The sequence below is a fragment of the Eubalaena glacialis genome, chromosome 10 (genome assembly GCF_028564815.1).
Source record: "Eubalaena glacialis isolate mEubGla1 chromosome 10, mEubGla1.1.hap2.+ XY, whole genome shotgun sequence".
NCBI lineage: Eukaryota > Metazoa > Chordata > Mammalia > Artiodactyla > Balaenidae > Eubalaena > Eubalaena glacialis.
In genome coordinates this window covers 59,361,939-59,387,070 of record NC_083725.1, presented here as the reverse complement: position 1 = coordinate 59,387,070, position 25,132 = coordinate 59,361,939, and the positions used below count along the sequence as shown (strand labels likewise).

General features: G+C 37.8%; 1 protein-coding gene across 8 annotated transcripts in view; it reads right to left on the bottom strand.

Annotated features, from left to right (window-relative positions):
- Positions 1–25,132, bottom strand: part of DLG2 (discs large MAGUK scaffold protein 2) — an 802,852-nt gene that overhangs the window by 472,545 nt on the left and 305,175 nt on the right. For 4 of the 8 annotated variants that reach the window (XM_061202775.1, XM_061202776.1, XM_061202777.1 and 1 more), the window contains exon 9: positions 4,903–5,058. The exons of the other annotated variants lie outside the window; for them this stretch is intronic. In XM_061202775.1, the coding sequence (XP_061058758.1) occupies positions 4,903–5,058 (156 nt within the window). The remainder of the gene's footprint in view (positions 1–4,902; positions 5,059–25,132) is intronic. 8 annotated transcript variants of the gene reach the window in all.

Below are 25,132 nucleotides of genomic sequence, written 5' to 3'. Positions count from 1 at the left end.
CATGTTTGCTCCCATCGGTACCTCTTATAATAGTCTGCTTTTAGTTACCTAGAGACTAAGTACACTGGAGAAACCAAGGGCCTTTAGCAGATGTACATCACAATGCACAGTCATGAATTCTTCATTTACATGTTGAACTGCTTAAGGGGAAGGACCATGTCTTATTCACCTTTGAATCCCTAGCATCCAGGTTAATCTCTGGTGACTTAGTAGAAGTCCCATGAATACATCTCTTCAAGGAGTAAAGATGTTTTATGATCACCTAATACTTTAGAGTCCATTTCCTATCCCAAATCTGCCCACATATTTTAATTAGCCTTCATCTGGTTTATCTCAGCCTCTGTTTATCAACGACAAAACAATAATTAGGACCAATTATGTAAAAGGACAAATGAAAATATGCCGTGTGTCGAGAAAACAGGCAAGAATATGATTTTCCTTGCTCCAGGAATATTAAAAGCTGAATAACTTACCATTTTCCCAAAGTAGAAAAACCAATTACATCAAAAACTACATCTTTCTTTCTTTTTTTTTTTTTTTTAAAAGAAAAAGATATACTGGATAAGCAGGAGCCTCACAGCAATCCCATTTGTTTTTCATAGAGATCCAAATTTTAGTTTTACTCCAGGCTCTGCCCATTTCTTGCTTTTGCAAGATCTGAAAAGTCAATTACTCTAAACATAATCTGCAGCCTTAGGAGCTGACACTTTGCCAAGTAATTTAAAGTACTTTGCTAAGGAAAACTTATAACTTCTCTGTTTTCTTTTAGATGATGTTATAGAAGTAAATTGTGTATACAATTAATTCATCCCTGGATATTTGCTATCAGTTCAAAGAGCTGAGAACTTGGATATTCAAAAGGCAGAGAATACAGACGACTGACTCCTTGCTTTTGCTGACTTACCTCCATTTTTCTGAATGCTGATTAGAGATTAACTGGTACACAGGGAAGCGTGGTTCACGGGCTAACTTTCACAGAACTAGCTTACATCATCATCTGAGACTGTAATTACTATATCAATATGGGCATACTTCTGAAACAGACTGTGGGAATTTCTCAAAGGCCCTGTAAAATATATATTAACACATACTGCAACTTAAAGATTAGGCATTTCTTCAACATTTTTGGTTGGCCTCTTCAATTTACATATTTGTAAAAAGTTGTCCTTAGTATAATATTTTGCACTTTGTCAGTGCTTGATAAATCTTGGTCGAATGAATTGATATTTTCTTATAATATTCTTTGTAGGGCAGAAGATCCCTAAATACTTTTATTTTACCATGAGTAGAAGTAAGACGTGGACCCATGAAGACAATGGGTTGGGTTCCTCATCATTAACAGAGTTGGATAAGGGCTTGTCTATCTAACTCTCAGTTCTCACCTACCTCTGATATTCTCTAAGTTATTCAAGGTCACAGTGGAAAAAGCAAGTGACGGTGTCATAAATGGAACTAGAATCTTTGAACTTGTCCCCTGAATTACTGGCTGTATTTCAAGAAACATCTGCTCAGAGAGGTATTTCCCATTGGAGAGGAAGTAAATAATCTCTGAAAGGAATTGCCCAGTTTTCATGAAGAACTGAGAGCTACCTAATCAATCTGTAAGGTAGACACTGACCGTCAAGAAAATTGAAGGTGAAAGTGAAATACACAAAATTAGTTCTAGTCTATTGTTATTTGTTTCCATGCATGGATTCATTCATTCATGGAGGTAAAAAAATGGGTAAAGCACAGCTTGAGCCATGACCTGTTCCTGAAACAGGTATCTGTTTGCTTGTCTTCAGATCTTATTTCCACGTTAATTAGGCACTCAGTAATTCTCAGCTCCTGCTGTGCCAGCACTGGGCTAAGTGTTAGGGATATAGCAGTGAACAAAATAGACAGAATTTCACTCATTGACCTTGCAGCACAGAGTGTGAGATAGGCATTTGGTTTAAAAATCACATAAATGTACAATTATAAATTGCTTGAGTCATATGGGAAAAAAGAGAGAGAGAGAATAGAGTAGAGGACCTGATTTCCTTTTTCAAGGAGCTTCTCTGTGGAAGTACAAGTTAAACTTAGACCTAAGATGACCAGAAGTTAATCAGGCAAAGTGTAGGAAGGGCTTTTCAGTTTGAGGAATGAGCATGTGTGAAGCGCTTGAGACAGGAAGAGATTCAGTGCATTTTGTGAAGAAAAGGAAGGCTGCTGTGAACAGTGTGTTCGGCAAAGGGAAGAGTGACATGAGATGTTTAAGAGGCAGGCAGCGGCTTGATCATGCACAGCCTGGATGCCATGTTAATGACTTTGCATTTTATCCTAATGCAAAGGAGAGAGAGAGATCTGATCTGTATTTTTAACAGATCACTTTGGCTGCACTGAGACTAAAAGAGGACAAAAGTGGAAGGGGTGAGACCAATTAGGAGACTATTATAGGTGGAAGATGATGGAGGCTTGGATTAAAGCGGTGGGAAAAAAAGTAGAGGAGAATTAATAGATTTGAGATATATTTCAAGGTAGAATCAACAGGACTTGAAGATAGACTGAATGATGGGTGTGAGGGAAAACAAAGTGTGAAGTGTGATTTTCAAGTTTTGGCTTGGGCAGTGGAGTAAATATATGTGCCATTGACTGAGTTGGACAAGTGTGGAAGGGGAACAAAGTGGGGGAGAAATCAAGAATTTCAGTATCAGTGTATTGGTGGCAATGCCACTAAAATGGGTGTGTCTGTGTATGTATGACTTTTTTCTAGAAATAACTATGAAAAAGTATGGAAAAAGAAAGGAAAGAATAGGGGAAAAGACGGGGACAGAATGAGAATAAATAGAAAATAGAATTCCCAAAGGGAAGATGAAGGGTGAGCGTGGGGACTGGTGCATATCAGGACTGCTGAGGGTGTGTAATACAAAAAACACACATTCAACATTATACTGTAATTTTTTTTTAAATTTGGGGAAAAAACCCCTGTGGTTTTCATAATACAGATTACAGAAAGTAAATGGAGAAGAATCATATCTGGTGGGTCCATACAAAAGGTAGATTCTGTCATCCACTTATTGGTGAGTTTTTAGGAAGGGATGCATCACAATCTCCAGTGGGAGGCAAGGAATGTAATTTTTGTGTTCATCAAAAAAGAACACGGGTTAAAAAAAAAAAAAGATTCATTGACACTGAGCCAGAAGAAGGGAGATGAGCAGGCAGGATAAAAATAGAGAAAGGAAAGACAAAGAGAAATGGGTGGAGAATTTTTCCAGCAAGCAAAGACGTCTGGGCCGTCATGCCTATGCCGATGCAGGTGCTAATGGTCACCTGGGTTTGAATCCCAGCCCTGCCACTTAGTGGTGGATGATCGTGGGCATGTCAGGTAACTTCTCAAGCCTCGATTTTTGTATTTGTAAAGCAAAGATAATGATAACATCTACCTCATAAGGTGACTGTCAGGGTTAGGAGAAATAATTTGTAAGAAGTGCTTAACAACACGCCTGGCACACAGGAAGAGCTCAATAAATGTTAGCTGCCTTTATGTAGCTGACTATTTATAGATGCATAATTACTAGAAAGTCGTTATTGTAGGTGTGTGTGTTCCTTCTCACTTCCCTCTGGCTGTGGTGACTTTACCCTCTTAGCTTCAAAATTGTATAGTTCACTGTACCAAGAAAAAGTTTTTATAATTTGTTAAAAGTATAGGAGGATTTAATGAATATTTATAAAGAATTTTAAGACAAGCAAAGCTATTAGGCTTTACCTGTTGCAACTTAGTGAAAATGCCCCAGCTGATTACATAGCCAAAAATATGTTTCTCATTTATTTCTAGAAATGTTAGCTATAATTTAAAATTTGTTATTTAACTCCCCTAGAGAGGCAAATAATTGACTTCTAAGCTTATTCTTTGAAAATCTCCAAAGACAGAGGTGATGTTCTAAGGAGACCCTCTTCACTATGAATCACTCTAAAATCTGTATTTTCTCAGTCCTAATAATATTATGAAGATATTCTGTCTGAAAACATAGCAATATAAGCACCCCATTACATGTAGAAGCATCACAGTTGAGATCTCCCCACTTTAAACTAAATTGGAACCACCTTATGGAACATTGTATTCTCTTTTTCTTTCTCTCTCTCTGACTGGCTGCTACAGGAAGATAGGGTTTTATTATTTGTCATACACATGCTTTAGGATTATAATGCAGAATTATGTCCAACCTTTAGACTTAGGACAATTTGTTTACAAATTGTGGAAAAACTCAAAACATTCTAAGATCAAATCTGGACTCCACAGTTGTTGGCAATATCATACTGAGGGAACTGCCTTAACTTCTCTGAACTTCAGTTTTCTTATATAAAATGGGAGTAACTGAATAAGATAACAGATGTTAACATACTGTAAAGGTGAAGATTATATTCTTTGTGGTTAGTTAGAACCAACTAGTTCTGTAGTTTTGGATGAGTTGTTTAATACCTCAAGGAGTCAGTTAAATGGTGGTATTAATTTAATAATTTAGTTAAAATATTAAACGGCAGTAATAGTATCTACTTCTTAGGCTGTTATGCATGGAGCACGGTATTATTATTCAAAATGGTATTCAATAAATGTTCTCTTTCATCCTTCTGTATGAGGAAAACAGTGCTAATTAAATTTCAGAATTCATTCTTCTGGAAAAATATAATACCTTATTAAAAATGCATGGGAATCAAGAACATTTAGAGCATCATGTGATCATGTGTAAGTGCTCTGTGATCACACTAGAAAAACAAAGTCAATGTTCTTAATTTCTCCCATTGCCCCAAGGAAGCAGAACATCTTTCCACCCTGAGGAAGATGTAGAGTGCAGGAGAAGTGAGCAGAGGTGGATTCTACCCATTCACCCTTGTGGAAGCACATGCAGTTCGAGAAGATGAATGAGGAAGTGCATGCAGTACCTGGTCATCTCAGAGTCAGGGAGCAGGCCTAGGTGGTAGTGGGGGTAGGGAGCTGAGAGAAGGAAGCTTTTGTCACACTCAACAGGGGAATAGTGCCTGGGAGAAGCAGGCTTATCGCACAGTTTGTTCACAGTGCTGTAAACAGGTTCCGGAGGCCTGGTGATACAAGAGGCAGAAAAAGAGACGCGTGGTTAGCACACACACTAAACAACTGTGCAACGAGCAGCATTTCACCATACTCAAAAGTGGACAACCCAAACAATGCCATGGGCTTCATCAGGCCTGAGTTAAGAGTCTCTTTAGGAAACAGGTTCTTGGCTTAGGAATTAGAACTTTGGCTGACATGTGGCATGACTAAAATCCATGTGTCAGATACCTCAGTAGAGTCATAATCATCCTTTAAATGCTATATCTTTTTGGATAAGCCAGTCTGAAATGCCAGACTTTGGGATTCTCTGACATGGCTCCTTCTTAAACTTGAATCTCATCTTTTTTTTTTTTTTTCTTAATTTTATTTATTTTTTATACAGCAGGCTCTTATTAGTTATCCATTTTATACATATTAGTGTATACATGTCAATCCTAATCTCCCAGTTCATCCCACCACCCGCCCCCCCACCCCCGACTTTCCCACCTTGTTGAATCTCATCTTAAATGTGAACTTCACAGAGACCTTCCCCGACCACTTTGGCCAGGACACCCTGTTATTTTTCACAGCACCTATTCACACTTCACAATATTTTTTCTCGGCATGAAATAATTTTTTTGTTTATTTAAAATTTTTATTGTCACTCTCACTACACCATAAATTCTATGAGGAGAGAGACTACGTTTATTTTGTTAACCACTTAAAATAGAGCCTGGAACACAGTACATATTCTATTAACTATTTGTTGACTGCATGTATGAATGAATAAATGAATACAACTCCCCACATTTATATTGCTTTTTTTTTTTTTTTGGGTGCCTTGCGGGGGTTGGCCTTACCCAGGAATCTAATAGGTTATATGACCTGAGTGGTTCCTCCATATATTTATTCATAGTTTGTCCCCCAATAATTGACTTCAGAAAGTTTTCTACAAAGAGGATAATCATTTTAGTAAAATTTCTATTAAGTGAATTCATCTAGGGATACTGTAACATTATCTAAAATAGCAACATTTTTATAGCTGCTATTTACAAACATGCATAGTATGACTGGGTAAAATTTTCTACAATTTTTGGTCAAAGATCCATGTAAAAACAAAGTCCTTGGTTATTAAAAAAATTTTTTTCACAACTCTATTCCCCACTTTTTAAACACGTGGTCTGAAATTACTACCAATATCTTTCCATTAAGGTAAGAATGGAAAGATCGGAACTTAAATGGAAGTACTACTGGCAGTCTGGGCCATCGACCCAGGAAGGGTAGGCTTAGCCGGGAAGGTAAGGAGCATGTCAGGAAACCGGGCGATACCCACGAGGTCATACCCAGGGGAGGCAGATAGCACCCCTAGGGGCCACAAGACACCAGAGGCAGGAAGTGGTGGCCATGTGCCTGAGCAAAGGCACAGGAAGCGTAGGTGGTGAACTCAGTGAGGGCACAGTCTGTGTTTCTGTAGCCCTAGTCCCCAACATGGCCCCTAATGTATAATAGGTGCTCAGTCAATGCTTCCTGAACTGAGGATGGAGAACAGGGAAGAAAAGAGGATAAACAAAGCATTAAAAACAAACTACCTAATTTATAATATTACTGTGGCCAATCATGGCTTAGACATACTGTCTAGAGACTTGGATTCTTCTCTAACACAAAGCTTTCCACCACATGGAAAGAGATTCCTTGATCTGTTTATTTTGTATAACACAGTAGAAGGGCTGAGGAGTAGGTAGGGGGAAACCGGAGGCCTATTTTGTCCTCCAGAATAACTATCTCAGTGGTAAAATGAAGTACTTTACAATGGAGTTGGCTTGTTCTATCCCAGTGGCTAACCCTGTAACATTTACAAGAAGAATTAAAGGTTTTTTAAATAAAAGAGCCAGACTTTTTTCTTACATTAGGGCATCTATTCTTAGGGAAGACAAGTGCTCCATTTTTTAAAAAATCTAGTAAGCTTGTAAATTTCTGTTTACCAATTATACAAACACATAATTTATAATGGTAAACACCAGCCCTTAAAAAAGGCAGCTGCAAAATCATTCTTAAAAAGTTTTTTTTTTTTTTAAATCACTTTTTATAAGTAATTCACACTGTGGGAAGTAATGTAAAAGGAAAGATACTTTTAGTTAGCCACTGAAATACATCTTTTAAAATAGTCAGATTGACTATTGTTTGATTTGGGGGGAGGGGGTCTGTTTTTGCTTTGTTGATATAATCAGCTTTATGAAGATTAATGTACATTTCCCATAGTTTTAGAGACAGAAAGACTCATGATTCTGGTTAAAGTTGCCTTGGGAGATCACAGTCTTATTTGTACCTGAAATGTGTTGTCTACACAAAAATTCAGGTTGGAAAAAGCTTTGTATTAATAGGCTGCATAAATATGAATTAAATAAGAAATGAAGAGGCATGCATGAGCTCTATGGGAATTATTCTGGGTCGGTTATCACAAGAGGACCTGCTATTATTCTCCAATTTTTCCACGCTGAAATAGAGCCACTGTGGCAGAGATGGCTGGATTGCTCCCCAAACATTAATTTTTCCTATTTCTTATTTCTTATCCTTTTTTCTTATTAATAGATATCAACTTTCTCATTGGGCACTTTTCCTGTAATAAAGACTTTATTTCTCAGCCTTGTAGATGGATGTGGTTGTGGGACTCCTGAGATGGCTGCTTAAAGGGAAGCTAATTTAGCTGAAACCCCTACAGTTTTACTCTCTCCCACATCCTCCCTCTGCTGACCTGGAACCCAGATATGATGGTTGGAGCTTCAACAGTCATACTGGACCATGAAGCAACCTTGAGAATGAAGGCAAACAATACGGATTGTAGAGCATAATGGTAGAGCTTGTGTCACTGATGACGTGGAGTGATACTATACCACCTCTGGACTACCTACTCTGGATATCTTCTGTGTATAAAAATAAACTATCTTGTTTCAGCGAGTGTAATTTTTTTGTTATATAAATAGGACGTAATATTAACAGATATACTCCTACAAAATGTAAGACTGATCATCTAATACAAAGAAATAGCTACAGATAGGGCCTACCATAAGGTGCTAATACATTTAACTCTATCAGAAGTCCAAATAACACTTTCTTTGTACAGAGAAAAATTTAAAGAATGTTATTTTCTGATTGTATAATTTAGAACCCCTGGCTGTTTAGAGAACCCACTGCATCTTTATTAAAAAAAATACATATATAAAATGGTAGCTGAAGTGTCCATCGACAGATGAATGGATAAAGAAGATGTGGCACATATGTACAGTGGAATATTACTCAGCCATAAAAAGAAATGAAATTGAGTTATTTGTAGCGAGGTGGATGGACCTAGAGTCCGTCATACAGAGTGAAGTAAGTCAGAAAGAGAAAAACAAATACCGTATGCTAACACATACATATGGAATCTAAAAAAAAAAAAAAAAAAAAAAAATGGTTCTGAAGAAGCTAGGGGCAGGATGGGAATAAAGACACAGATGTAGAGAATGGACTTGAGGACACGGAGAGGGGGAAGGGTAAGCTGGGATGAAGTGAGAGAGTGGCATGGACTTATATATACTACCAAATGTAAAATAGACAGCTAGTGGGAAGCAGCCACATAGCACAGGGAGATCAGCTCAGTGCTTTGTGACCACCTAGAGGGGTGGGATAGGGAGGGTGGGAGGGAGACGCAAGAGGGAGGAGATATGGGGATATATGTATTTGTATAGCTGATGTGCTTTGTTATAAAGCAGAAACTAACACACCATTGTAAAGCAATTATGCCCCAATAAAGATGTTAAAAAAAAAAAAAAATGGTAGCTGATCTAAACTGCCAGCACAGGGCCTAAGAATAAAGGAATCAATGACTTCCTTGAGGCCATAAAACATTGTCATGGTGATGTCATTTCAGTAACATTGTACTTTCTGCCTAAAGAGCTTATTCAATTTTCTCAGTCTGATGTTGTCTCCACAGACCAAGAAAATGATGTTACTAATTTTCTTCTAGTCTTTTTACCTTAGTAGCACTATATTTGGAGACAAATTATCAGAATCAAAGCTGGCTAATACATACATACCTTAAGAAAAAAAAAAATCCTACCTGTATTGTACTCATCTAAATTAGGGAAAACATTTTAGTCTCTGAACTCTACAATAAATTCAAGACAAAAAAAAAAAATGAGGCCCAGCACACTATTCAGTGCTGAACTCATGAGCCTTTTACCTATATTTTTTGGAACCATTTTATGACCATAATATTATTTCACAACTCACATATTTAGAAGATTTGGTGTTTGGGGCAGGCTTAAATATCTTGGATTTTAGAAAGTCACTTCCAGATTGTTTCACAGTGGATTGATTCCTTGCCTAAGCTTAATTACTCTTGATTCAAAGTTTTATCAAAGTCAATCAAAAGAGATACAGCTACTCATATTGCAGGCTTATTTTTACCTATCACTCAGCTTTGATTCCTTTTCTGTTTTTTTGCATGTTATTTTGTACAGTCACTGGCTAAAGAGTAGACATATCAAATCCAGTTTCTTTTCTTGACTGTGAGAACACTTGATATCTCAGAAGATGGGTAGATGAAAAAACACCAAAACATAACAAAACACTTGACAGGCTTGGCAAAGACTTCTTGAAACACTGACAAAGTCCTCATGCAACCAAACAACTAAATTAAAAATATCAGCGAGAATCTCCTTTTACGTGACATAAAAATGGGGTTCACATTTGAAGGTTTCTGTGCTAGCTTTATTACAGTCCTAGAATTCTATTATGTGTTACGTACTATACCAGCCACAGTAAAATATCCAGTAACTACTACTACTGTCTGAACATAGGGAATGGCACATAGTAGGTACTTCAGAAATGTCTCTTTGAATGAATGGATGGAGATGTGTATCTATAGGTATAGATACAGAGTTTTTTATAAACATTCTCCACTGAGAGAAATGAAAAAAAGACTTCTGGCATTTTCAAGAAGCCCTAAGTTATTCTGAATCGCCTAACTAGGTTTAAAATTTTTAGACCATCATTAACTACAGCTTAGATGACAGAAGGACAGAAACTCCAAAACTGTCAGGAACTGACAGGTTTTTTCTTTTTTAAAAAATTTTTTAATGATCTCAAATTACTTCTTTATTTCAATACTAGGAACTGACAGCTTTAAATACTTGGTGTGCACAGTTTGTCAACTCTCAGAGGGATGGGCTTCATGTATGTGCAAGTCTGGCCACAGCAATGCCTGCTCTCACTTCCTGTGAGAGTCACACCACAAGCTCGGGGCCCCTCAGAGGCTTCTCAGCCTTCAGTTCCATAAAGCCTAATGCCAGCAGACAGCATTCTTAGTATTTCCCTGCAGTTACATTCTCTGTGACCTCTCTGCCAGACAGACAAGAAACGCCAATTTATGAGCTGTCACGGGGATCTGGGTGGCAAGAACACATGTCACCATCACTTCCAATGTATGCAGTAAAAAAGTGTCACAGGGAAATGACTCTCGGCAGTGTGAATCAGCCAGACACAACTGAAAGGGCCTGATTATCCCATTGCAGACCTCCAGAGTAGCCTAGGTCAGAAGGTAATGAATATGGAAATCCAATCCCAGGTACCTGCTGGCTCTCTTCATTTTGTGGATGCCCCCAGAAGGGGGGAAAGGTAGTTAGAGATATTAGTGTAATCTCTAAGTGAATTTATAAACAAATCATTTATCTTGCTGTCCACTTATCAGGGGCCATAGATAAATGGCTTTGTAGTCTCCAGTGCTGAGCCATCAGCATTTATTTGCATATCTATGGGTTTATAATTGCAGGCTCTTATAGTATATAATTAGCACACCCTGGCCCATGGTGATCTTTCTTTTCTCGGAACACCATTATCACTTGCTATTTGTTCTGCTTTCTGGGGGCAGTTTCAATTGCTAGTCCACAATGCTGGTGTATCAGAGGCAGGTGCTTCACCTAACCCTATTCTAAGGAAAATTACCTTGCCTGCAACTGCTCCTTCCCATTTGCTCCACTCGACTCCAACCCAACTCAGTCCCCTCCCTAGCCAAAGCTGCTTGGACCAGGACTGGACCCCTGACTCTGCAACCATGGCTTGTATGGTAGTGCTCAAAAAAGTCAACGCCATTTAGATACTCCTATGGAAAGTGAATAAAGGAGCAGGAAAAAAATTGTAAACTGGTAGCAGAAGGGGAAGATGCAGATAGGTAGAGGGTAGCTGTAGCTGTGTCCATTAATTATAGAGCACCAAATTTTGTTGCGAAAAGTATCTAGCAGTTTCTTGAATCCAAAATAACGGTCTGGGTTCATTTTTTAAGGGGGCTATTAAGGCTCATGCTACTGAACTTCTCTGCTGGTTCCCATATGACATTAGTTGTATAGTGAAAATCAACTATCACATCCTACCGTATTTCCTTACTGGAGCTTAGGTCAGATCTTTTGTTTGCAATCAAAAGAGTGAAAATAAAACAGGTACTTTGTTTTCATTGTCCTTTTCAGATCACCTCAATTAGACTATGCCACTCAAAAATAAAAGACAAATGCTTGAACCTGAGACCAATACCATGCTGATCCTGTCTTTAAAATTTTGTTCACTTTGCATCACTTTTATTTTCTAAAATACTGTATTAAAATATTATTATCTAAATTACTGAGTTTTCTGGTACCCCCTTAAATTTTGCACTTGACCTGTGTGTTTTGCTTGCCACGCCCTAACTGCCAGCCCTGTACCAGAGACGAGTTAAATACAGTGATGATGATGACAGTGATGGTGATTGTAAATACTCATCTGTGTGGCACCTGAAGATAGGAGGTCAAAGGAATATGACTCGCGTCTCTTAGAGGTACAGGAAGAGTGACTCACTTCACTGAGTTTTCCATGTCTCCATTAAAGGTACTGCTCTCAAAGCCCTCAGGCCATCTCAGGCAGGGTTCTAACCTCATTATACTGTCATATTCGGTACACTGGGCTCTTTCCTTCTCTAGACTATTAGCTCATAGAGGATCAGGACCAAATCTCATTTATCTTTGTTTCCCCATAGCTTCCATGAGCATAAGAAAGTATGAATGAAGCACTGTCATAGAAAAGGAATAGAGCTGTAATAAAAAAACATGATCAGTACTTTAAATTCTCTCTCTGAGCTAGAACTAAAAGGAAGAGCCTAAAATTGCAGTAGGAAGGATCTGGGTTATATATTTGTATGCCTTTGACCATAAATCTCTCTGTCACATAGACTGAGATGGATAAATCTGTATATCATTCAGATTCTCCAATCCTCATCCTGCTGTGACCTTCCTTGGCTGCCCTAAATGGGCAGGGAGCATCCAGCCCCATGCACTACATTAGCAGGACATAGACCCAAACTGCATTAATGATGGCAGTTGGTTGGCCGAGGGCTTGGATGCCTAAGCATCTAGAATATTGCCTGATGTAATTTGGAGAAAAAGATTTTTAAACCTTAAAAGCGTGCCTCATACTCTTCTTTATAAATAATACATTGCTTTTTGAGCAAAGGATTTGGAGAAGGAAGCATAAGAGGATTGAGTTTCAGGCCTGGGCTAATAGGTCTTAAGCACAGAATTTTGGGAAGCCTAAAAGTAATTAGGGGATGAAAGAGAATATCGGATCAAGGGGTGAACTTTGTGGCTCAACACGTGAATTTGACATTATAATGATAAGGATTAAGGAAGAGGCTGATTTCTCTTACACTTTAAGCAGAAAAGTGTTAGCCATTTGGCGAAGGTACTATCAGGAACTTAAAGTCTGATATAGAGAGATCTGGTGAACAGATTGGTCTAGATGATTTGTAAGAGCCCATTCATCCCCTTAATTCTAGCATCATCAGATTGGGCCCCCAAAGACTTCTACCACTGGGGCCCTTGGAGTAGATGCCTATTTGTACCACACTCATGTAACTTTTCCAAAACTTAGCTTCCTCATTTTAATGATACTAAAAAACCTTCTTTGTAGACCAGCGAAGTTGTGAATTGTAAAATTCTACACAGAAGTAAATTATTATGAAGCAGTGTGGTGAGTGCAAAGAAACAGAGCTAGGTTTGGATTCTGGTTCTCCAAATTCTACCCTGTGTGAACTGCTGTTTCTTCACTTCTCTCAGCCTCAGCATCCTCATCTGTAAAGTGGGCACAGCAATATCAGCCTGAGGGTAGCTGTGAGCAATAGAGGAAGAATGCATGTAAAGCACCGAGCTCAGTGCAGGGCACTCACTGCAACGTCATCAAACAGCAGCCATATTATCTCGATTATTACCCTCAGGCACTCACACTGCAGAGAAGCAAAGCCTCTGAGAATGTTGCTCTCACTTTATTATAATGTGGAAGAAAGTAACAATCAGTGGTTTTCAGTATCACAAAAGGCACTGGCTAAAAGTGCCTTCTAAAGGCTCACTTTTGCTCCTGATTGTAAAGGCAATTGATCCTGTATCAGAGACACGTGAGGGTGATGCTCACTTTCTCTGAACTCCTCAATTATTTTCTTTGCCTTTAACAAGATATCTTCCCCAACTCTAACCCCAAATTTATGCCTGCACCTTCATAATGATTTGCTTTCCTGTGTGGCTCACAGCTGTGGTGTCATAGCAAACTGTTGGGCCATAAGTAATTTGTTATTAATAATAGTCTATGTACCATAATCTATAAATATTTACTTTTTAAAAACAGAAATTAGGATGGATTCCCCATTTTCTCTATATAAACATCACTCTCAGTTATATTTTCCTATGTTTGCTTATTGAGGAGAGAAATGGCAGACCATTTAAAGTCATTTTAAAAGTTTTGCATTATTAAGTGTTTTATTTCCTCAAAAGAATGTTTGGGTTTCAGCAAAATTGGCCCCTTTTATGACAGTGGGTTATAAATGGTTCATGAGTGTTCTATTGGAATAAGATGTTGAAAGTCGATGACCTTGACAACAGTGACTATTAACAGGCATATTTCCAAAGAGCGTAGGAATCACAGTACTGTGGTATTGGGTGAATGTGTCCAGCTACAAAAGTATTTTTGTGGCATTCTGAAAGATGTTGAAACAAATATAATCTAAGACACCAGATCAGTATGGCCAGACCAAGGCCTTTGAGACATGGATTTGAATTGTTGGAGGAAAGTTTAATATGTCCTGTTGTAGTGTTTAACCTCTTTTATTTTTTGTAAACCTACTTTTAAAGATTTTTTAAAAATTTTTAACTGACCTCATGGGATAAAATATAAATCTACAGAAAAAAATCAGGTTAATACTTACATAGCATCTTGATGGAAAAGAAAATATTAAGCATATGATAAATAGAAGAAATCACATAAAAGATGAGAGATTTGACTACATAAAATGTAAAACCACTGAAGTAAAAAAACCTTATAAACAAGAAACAAGCTGGGGAAACATCTACTCTAATATATTTATCAATATTTTAAAGATGTTCCTACAACTCAATAAGAAAAAACACAAACTTTCAATAGAAAATAGAGGCTGCTAGTGCCCAATCACAAAAGAGGAAATAAAAATGACAAATAGACACACAAATATAAATGTTTAACCTCAGCAGGAATAAAAATAATACAAATTAAATGATACTCCCCCTTTGCCTGTTTAAAAATAATAAAGGATTTTCAAATCGATAAATCATAATTTAGTTGTGGTATGGTAAGATAGACACTCATAATGCTGGTGCTATGAAGTGTAAAACCCCCTTAAAACATCTCAAGAAAGCAATTTGGCAATATATTTCAGGAGTTTTAGAAGTAATCCTGCCCTTTGTTTCAGCAATTCTACCTCCTGTGTGCAATTTTAAGAAGAGAAAAAAAAAAAGTGAATAAAGGCTTCCACAGAAAGTCTTTGTGGTTTGTTATAAGAGCAAAACAGAACAAAAGGAAACAATCAAAATGTCCAACAAAGAGATAAAGGTATAGAACATAAGATATATCCCCATGTTTAGTTATTAAAGTTAATATTCATGAAAAATTTTAATGATACAGGAGAATATTTTATTGGAGTACAAAATTATATATGGGGTTGTCAGGGAGTGGGAAGTGAGAACACCTAATTCTCTTACCACTTGGGAAAGAGATTTGAACTAAGATGTGAAAGAAACCACAGGGGAAAGTAGGATTCAGGTGCAGGGCGGGGGTGGGATGAAAGAGGGCTTTCTAGGAAGTGGTAATACACAGCATGTGCAAAGTTAAAGGGGGATCTGAAAACAAGCCCCGTTTAGGGAATTTGTTAAAGGCTTGAGTAGGAGACAGACTTGAGAAGATGGGCAGGTCTTGTGTATAACTATAATATTCAAAGGCGATGGGAAGCCATGGAGATTAGTGGGCACTTAATGCAATTAAATGAGTTTAATCATTTTGACTGTTCATTTGCATATTCATTCATTCATTTCATAAATATTTACCAAAGGCCTACTCTGTACCAGGCCCAGAGAGAGGTACTAGATATATATAGATTAGTGAATAAGATAAAATGTTCCCTCTGTCATTGAGCAAACTTTTTTTTGGCAAGGAAATTTGATTGCAAGGAACAGTGACTTATTTGAGCTACTTCAAGTAGTAGGACATATGCACATCGGAACTCAGAAAAAGCTGACCTGGCGGAGATGAGGAAGGGTGAGATCCGCTGAGCTGGATCTTTATTCCAGAGCTTTCCCTTCAAGATGACACCTTTCCTCTCTGTGCTATTTCTTTCTTCTCTCTCTACTCACCACTTTTGTTAACTGATAGTTTAGAAATGAGATACGCTCTACCTCCCAGTTTCTGCTTGCTCTTAGTTTATGCTTCCTAATAACATCAACTTGCACATGACTCATGATGGACCCTCTGGCCTCCTTTACATCATTAACTATTAGCTTCTCCTTTCACTTATAGTTGCTCACTTGGCCTGCTTTTCAATGAAAAATTCTTAAGAGAGAATTTGATAGACCTAGTTCACTTTTTTGAGTAAAGCACATTATTGGTCACTGGCTAGCTTCTAAACTGGCCTCCTTTGGGTCAAGTACACACTCAGTCCATTCGGGTCTGGCTGGGGGACGAGCCACCCCATCCTTTTGGGTTTACCCTTTTGGCAGAGCTGTAGGCGGGGCACAACCGTTTGAGGTAAGCTGGGCATCCCACTGGTATTCTAAGGTTTGGCCTGTGGAGTAACTACCCACGTCTTCATATTCTCAGCCAGGTCTGTTCAAAGATGGTATAAAGAAAGCAAAACCATTCCTTTGGGAGAAAAATTTGGAAACAACAAAAGAGTTTGGACAATAGAAAAATATGGGGAACATCACAATCCCCCCCGCCTCCAATAAAGTCCAAAGCTTAATATCTCACTAGGGTTTCTCTCTGTTTATCATGGTATTAAAACATAATATTACAAAACAAAAACTCTACCTCTACAACAGTAATTTTCTTTCCTCAGAGGCTCCAAGATGATTTCTATCTGTAACGCTGCAACTAAAGGTTTCTAAATCAGATTAGATCTTGAGTTTTAAAATTCACACCTACATACGAATTTCTGAATATGTTTAGCTAAATCACATCTTCTAAAACAGAATGCAATATGTTAATTCAACTATAGACTTCTGTATGTCGAGTTTACATTATTAATACTGACTCTAGGGGAGAAAACCCCTTATGCCTTTAACTGAATGAAAGCTCAGGTAGAGTATAAGAGCAGCTCCCTTGTAGGAAAGATAATGTTCAAATATATGCTCTACTTATCCACAGGAAGGATGAACTGGCTTTAACCAAATCCCTTAAATGGGTTTCTTTTCTGTCCTTTAGGAAATGGTACATTTTCCTCTATTTCATGCAGCTGTTGTCATTTACTCTTTCGGGTCTGTTATTGCCGGCAGGTTATGAAGACTGTCTGGTAGCCAGGAAGGAAGGATAAGACATCCATAAGAACAAAAGATTGCTGTCGCACTGCCTTGCTCTCTTTCCAGAGGATTGCACTTCTAAAATCGGATGAAGAGATAGCCTGAGGTCATAAGTTATCTTGAGTTGATGGTTCACATCCAACTAAAATTTACACTGATTGGTCCTTTCTTCCAACCATATATTTTAGGAAGTTCCTGTGAATGTATGTATAACTTGTTCCTGGTTTCTAGCAGGGTCTCAATCCTACTTTCTCCATAAAGCCTCTGAAGTTTATGGAGGCTGATTGCAGATTTTTCTCTCTTCTAAACTCCTGTATAGTGTATTCTTTATGATTGCCACTTGGTTTTGTACTCTGAGTATTTTAAATAATAATAACAACAACAACATAATCAACATCTACTTACAAATACCTCGGGAACTTACTATGAGGCAGGCATTGTGCTACATATGCTTTATATATCATATATTATGTAATTTACCCATTAATTCTAAGGCATATATAATACTATTATCTGCAAGACTTAGCAGTACCTTGCCTCTCCTCACAGAGCTGACCTGTTAGTGGTAGGGATGGGCTTTGAATCCAGGTCGCCTGGCTGCAAAGCCTGGGTATGTAACCATTATGTTTTATTTTAAAAAATTCTTTGTCTAGCATATACTTTCCCTCAAGGGTCTAATTATATTTCTCAGTCATCCTGGCAATTATAGCTCCTATTTTAAAGGCAGTAGAGAATAGAACAAAGAGAGCAAGCTGTGAGTCTGACTGTCTAGATTCAAGTTCCAGCCTCATTACTTAGAAACCATGTGATCTTGGGCAATTTGTTTACCTCTGTGCCTCAGTTTCCTCTCTTGTGATCAGGAATAGTGCCTACCTCTTAGGGCCTGATGAGTATTAGATGAAATGATGCTTGAATAGCACTTAGCACAGCGCCTGACTGGCACTTAGTAAATGTCATGATTGCCACAGACATTTAAACAAGAAATCTGGCAGTCGGGTACCCAGTTTATACATCCATCTTTAGTCACTTTTGTGGATGTGAATTCATTCTTAAGAGTTGATTTCCTCTTATGATGACAAAACCATGTTTCTGGCCATGCTTAAGATTGCCAGATTTAGCAAATAAAAATAGAGGATGCTCAGTTAAATTTGAATCTCAGGTAAACAATGAATCATTTTTAATATAAATATGCTAATATTGATAGGACATATTTATACTGAAAACTGCTCATTGTTTATCATAGTTGAAATCCAGTGTTTAAGTTCAAATTTAAATGGGCATCATTATTTTATCTGGCAGCCAGATGGCCCGTTGCCTTGCAAGCTCTCCACTGTGTCGCCAGTATTCTGCCTTCCAGCATATACATTCACACTGTGGTATAATTTAATTGTTTACTCTGACTCCCTTTTTGGTTTGCTGCACTCTTTTTTTTTTTTTTTTTTTTTTTTTGCTGCACTCTTTTAAGTCGGCAAATGTTCTTAATTTATTTTTGTATTCCCAGTGTTCAATGCTATAGCTCTATACCTATGCCCGAATTCATATCCATACTCAAATCTACACATAAGCTGGAGACAGAAAATATTTAAATAAAAATTTGATCTAGATCATATTATATATATTATCATGCAGTTGTTTTTATTTAAAAAATTTAAATTGTATATTAGACATCCTTCCAAGTCAGTACACATAGCACCATCTACTTTTTCTCTAATAGCTGCAAAGACCTTCTTTATACATCAGTGGTGGTGGTATAAACTGCTGAAGTTATGACCCAGAAATCCCACTTCCAGGAATGTGTCCTACAAAATTGAGTACAATAGGTATACACAGAATGTCATGGTTACAAAGTCTGTAAAAGCAAAACACTGGAAAAAACATGTATGGTCATCAGTATTGAACGGACATGTAAGTATTAAAAACATTGCCATGGAAGCAGATTTGGTGACGTGAAAAGATATTCACAACATATTATTAAATGAAGAATGCAGGTTAAAATAGTATATATACAGTTTAATCCAATTTTTGTAAATAATAAAAAACATAAAGTATAATCTCAATTTTATATAATAGATACAGAGAAAAAAAGAGTCTTGGAAGCATATGTCAGGGAATTTACTGAATATCATGTCTGGGAAATACATCTACATAAAATTTTTATTTTCTCTCAATATTGCATGTTTTCTAAATGACTTTTAAATGATATTAAAAATTGTTTATCATATAAGCTGAGAGATAAAAAGCCATAAATCTGCATATGTAGTATGAGGCCAATTCTGTGACAGGTATATCTCTATGCCTATATGTAAGTTTGGAAAAGTCACTGAAACATTAACAGTGCTTTCTCTGAGTGGTGGAATTACAGGCAGTGTTGATTTTCTTAATTTATTTTCCTATATTTTAAAATTATTAAAAAAAAATTCTTTTATTCCAGAGGACTATTAGAGATTTGTATTGGGTGTTGTTCAATTCAGCCCCGAAGATCTACATATTCTCAAACAACAGAAATGGAAAATATACATTTTCCCATTATAGGGCTAATTTTTATTTAATAATGAGTAACTTTTATTTCTGTATGATGTATAGGTACTAGCAAGTTATTATAAGAGTGGTAATGTAGCATTATGAAAACTGGTTATGACTAAGAGCATGGCTTAATGGCTATCACCATATTTGTTATTTAAATTTGTCAGAATCTCATATGTTTTGAGTTATACAAATATATTCAATATTAAGACGATTACACCGAGAATCCGTCCCCATCCTCGAGCCAATGAACTTGCTGCTGGGACTCTGGCTGGACCTCCCCCCTCTTTGCACTCCTTGTCCATAAATACAGCCCATCCCTAATCCTCAAGGGACTCACTGGAGCTGGTTCACAGCATGTGTTTCCTTAACTGCAGTTCCTCCACTATTCCTGAATAAACTCAATTTCTGGTCATTTGAAAAAAAATAAAATAAAATAAAAACACTTAAAAAAAAGAAGATTACCGTTAAGGTTTAGTCTACTTCAGGGAAATTATGTGTTAACTAGGATCCTTTTATAGAAATGATGACAATTAAAACACATTTACAGCAACTGTAGTCTTTTTACTAATGCATCTACTCACTCATTTAACATATACTTACACACTTAGAAACCATACAGGGAGGCTATGGACATGGTGGAAAGAACATGAGCTTTCAGACTACAAAATCTGGGTTTGAATTCTGTTCTTCCACTTACTTAGCTGTGTGACTCGGGGGAAATTACTTAAATTGAATCTTGGCTGCCTTATCTAGAAAATGGTTTACCTGAAGCCCTAACTTATAGGATTGCTAGGAGATTAAATGAGATGCAATATACAAAGCCTTAAATAATCACTGCCATATGGTAGGAGCTCAATAAATAACTATATTTGTGTTCTGTTTTTATGTATGAATCTAGATGATGTGGAAGATAAAAATCCGATCCAACATAGATTCTTCTCTCAAGCATCACTTTGTCTTAGAGAGATGATATGCGTATGCATGTGCGTGCGTGTGCATGTGCGTGTGTGTGTGTGTGTTTAATCAAATAAGGCTAAAACCAGCTACCTGTGATGGGGGGGGAAGGATAGACTGTCTTGGGAATTCACATGAAGAGGAAATGATATCCTGCAGAAAGAAGTAGGGAGAATCTTATGAGGAGGCATCATTGGAGCTGGGACGAGAAAAATGGATAGTATTTGGACATGTGAAAATAAAGATGGCGATGGCTAAGGGAAGCATATGTTTGGTCGAGTGTTGCAAGAGCAGTCAGGGAGGCTGGTAAAGCTAGTTATCTGGTTAAGCTGGTTGGAGCATGGGGGCACGAAGGGGAAAAGTGGAAGATATGTCTGAAAATATGGCAATGCACAGCATATGAACCCATTTATAGCAGAGTTTCTATTTTAATAGACAAAATAAACTCCCTCAAATCTTGGGATTTTGTATATTTGAAGAATTTTATGAATATTTAATATTCTAGGTGGTAACACATTTTAGTGAAACACAAATCAAGTTTGAGTCCCAACTCTCCTACCTATCAGCTGTGCAGATTTAGTCAAGTTACCTCATCTTTCTGATTTTCAGTTCTGCCCAATTGTGATAGATAGTATATGACAGGACTATTGTGAAAATAAACAGAAAAAAAGTATCCAAATGACTTATCAGAATGCTTGACATCGGCAGAACTCAGCCAATATTAATTGTACTCCCCACAGTCACCAGACTATTCTCATCATTTCCCAAACCTCCTCTCCCTCCCTGCCAAACACATTTTTGGGATAATCATACCGATGGACCTCTTGTTCATGCTCTGAGGAATTTTAGATAAGAGATCTCTCCTTGTATGCTGTTGGCCAAGGTATTTCCAGCAGGCTGAGTAAGAGCACAAAACACCCAGAGGGATGAGATAATTGGCATTGAAGTCCCTCTGCAAAGAGGACTCCTGGCCAATAAGGAGGATCTAGACAAGACTGCTTTTTTTGGGAACTCCCAACTCGACCAGTACATCCAATGAAAGCAAAAGCTGCTTTTAAATGAACTACTGATATGAAGATACAGCAGTGAAACTGGATGGAGGAGATTTTTCTTTTTCTTTTTAAGATTATCAATAGAGCGGAGGCTTCCATCTACCATATCTAACCAATCTGGAAGAGATTCAGCAGAAGGGAGAAAATTTAGAATGATACATACATTCTGATCACAACTAAGATGGATACCATGCAGCAAAACTACATGAGGGTCATAATAAAGAAACACAGTGAAAAGTAATGGTCAGAACATCAAAGAGCCAGTGGACTTCATAGGTTTTCAGTTTAGTTCAGGAAACCTCAGTGCCAGCAAGGTGGAATGCAGAATATAGAGCTTAAAAGTCATTCCATAATCTTCTCTTTTGTCTTCATATGAAATATTCTGTAAAATCTACATGACTTTCCTGAGCTTTGGAATTGAATTTTGGGGATGGGGGGTAGGGAAGGAAAATGGTTGAATATAAGTTTATTGTAATAGCAGAGAATCCCTATTTCTCAGTCACTGTTTGGTCACACACATCACCACCTTTAATCCTCATAGCAACAGACTTTCACAGTGGATATTACCTATAGTTTTTGGATAAGGAAACTGAGGGTCAGAGAGGATAAGATGGTACCAATGAGGGAGTAGTCAAAACGTGATTTGAAGGCAGGTCTCTCTGACTCCAGTGTTCACTATGCAATATTTCACTGAAGGATACTAAGTGGGAAAATGTAAAGCAAAATAAGAATTGCCAACAGTGTATGTGGTAGTTGTCTGCATTGCTGAATCTCTTGTGTTTACTGAAGCATCTAGATCAATGGGTTCCTATAAGAAGCTTGTAGTTACACACAAGAGACTCAAGGTATTTAGGTGGCAGCCTAATAGGGGTATGGAAATTGGATTAGAAATCTCAATTCACCTCCCCACAGCCTCTAATTTCTTGCCATTGGCATCTGTGATAGGTCCATGAGATGATCAACAGCTACTGCTGACTCAGATATGCATTTAGCCATAAGGACATTGTCTGGTCTGCTGTAAGATGGTAGCTATGTACTTAAGGGACCTAGAAGTACCAAAGATTCCTTTATAACATTTAACATTTATGACATATAACATTTGTTTCATAATAAAAGGGGGTAGTGGCATATCTGAATTCGACTAACATAACCTGTTTTATCTAAAGCAATGTAAATAATAAAGGAGAGGGGCAGGATAACTTATTGAAATATTAATTTGTGTTTGGAACTTACTATGTTTTTTTCTTCCCCAAGTTTGAAGCAGCTATTCTGTCAGTGCAATGAACTTGTATTTGACTATATTCCCTTGGCTCACTGGAGGCTTGTGATACAGGAGGGAAAGCAGAATTTTCCCAAAGAAACGCTCTTCCAAGTTTTTGTTCTTCAAAAGTCTGAGCTCCTAAAGGATTGATGTCCAGGAAGAACTTTAAGAGGAGAAGTAGGCAAGATAGGGCCCTACTATCAGATGTAATTTGATTTAAAGAAAATAAAGTCATGTGCCATTTAAAAAACATGTGTTTGTAGAGTAAAATGCATCCCTGCTATAGGTGTATTTAAATAAAAATTCTAAAATTTTAATTGTAAAATCTAAGCACCACTGAACAAATTCTGTGATTGGTAACTCTTGCTCAGGGACAATGCCCTTTCTTGGGCATATTATCACTAGTATTGTCAGTGGTTTAGCGTCACCCAATGTTTTTATAAAAACTCACCCTACGGGAGAAACGCCTGACCGTGTTTTCTTCTAATGTGCTCCATTTTGCTTTTATTTTTGGTAATATGATTTTTCTGAAGTCAAAGACATAATGAATTTAAGTCAGTGGTTCTCAAACTTGCCTGCATCAGAATCATCTGTGAGGGCTTTTGTTCTATTTTTATTTTACTTTTTATTTTTTAAATTATTGAAGCATTTAATTTTTGCAATGCTACATGCATTTAAAAAAATCCAGTTACTGACAGAATTTCAAAATATAGATCCTATAAGGATATTTTGCCTCCAGTTTGCATATAGAATGCTTGTCTATATTTCAATGTGAATGTCTGAGTCATTTTGGGTTGCTAGAACAAACTACTGTAGACTGGATGCCTCAACCGACATTTTTTTTCATCACAGTTCTGCAGGTTGGAAGTTTGAGATCCGGGTGCCAGCATGGTCATATTCTTAGCGAGTGACCTCTTCCCGGTTTACAGAGAGCTGTCTTTTTGCTGTGTCCTCATAAGGCAGAAAAACAGCTAGCTTTCTGGCCTCTTTTTTTTTTTTTTTTTTTTTAATACTAATATCCCAGTTCTATCCCTGGACACACAGATGCGGTAAATCTGGGGTAGGACTCAGGACTCTGTGTTTACAAAGGTTTCGCAGGTGACTGATTTGTTGTGAGAGTTTGGAACTAGTTTTAGACAGTAGACCTTTTCTTTCTGAGAGAGTTATGAAGTAGTCACATTTTGAATTGCATCGTCTCTTTCAGTACTATACAATACAGGTATTGCTTTAAAATTTTTTGACTTGGTAATATTCAGCTGATAAATGTTAGTATCTGTAGAGTGTAAGTATTAAGTTCTTTTTCCAACGGAAGGTAAGGAGTACTACTCTTCTTTATTTCACCAGTGAGATACATAAAATTTAATTTTTGTAAGCAGAATTTAACCAAATATTTCTCTCTAAGCTACAGAATACAGTGGTTCTTGGGAAGATCCTACTTTGATTTAACTGGGGAGACCACCTTCTCCCTACGAGCTCCTCCTCACTTGTAACTCCTCCTATCTCCCTTTAGTCCTCATGATTTTAAACTCAGCATAACCTCATCAGAGCTACACTCAGCATTACATGGATTTGCATACATACTGTGTGTGAAACTTCATCCAACCATCTATGGTCCAATTTAATGTTATACAGCAGGGGTCCCCAACCCCCGGTTAGGAACCGGGCCGCACAGCAGGAGGTGAGCGGCGGGCGAGCGAGCAAAGCTTCATCTGTATTTACAGCCGCTCCCCAACGCTCGCACTACTGCCTGAGCTCCGCCTCCTGTCAGATCAGCGGTGGCATGAGATTCTCATAGGAGCCCGAACCCTACTGTGAACTGCACATGCGAGGGATCTAGGTTGAGCTCTCCTTATGAGAATCTAATGCCTGATGATCTGAGGTGGAGCTGAGGCTGTGATGCTAGTGCTGGGGAGTGGCTGCAAATACAGATTATCGTTAGCAGAGAGGTTTGACTGCACAGAGACCATAATAAATCAACTGCCTGCAGACTCATATCAAAACCCTATCATTGAGTGGCAAGTGACAATGAAGCTGCATCTTACGGGGTAGACTGGACATAAGCAACACACTTCGGGTGTCACTGTCTCCCATCACCCCAGACGGGACCATCTAGTTTCAGGAAAACAAGCTCAGGGCTCCCACTGACTCTGCATTATGGTGAGTTGTATAATTATTTCATTATATATTACAATGTAATAATAATAGAAATAAAGGGCACAATAAATGTAATGTATTCAAATCATCCCGAAACCAGTCCCCCACCCCACGTGTGTGGAAAAATGGTCTTCCACGAAACTGGTCCCCGGTGCCAAAAAAGTTGGGGACTGCTGTTGTACAGTAAAGCCGTGGAATTAACGCTACCCTTGGGAAGTGGGAAGTCTCATCATAGGTGTTGCTCTGCATATACTTGATTTCTGTGCTCAAATCATGAAGCTAT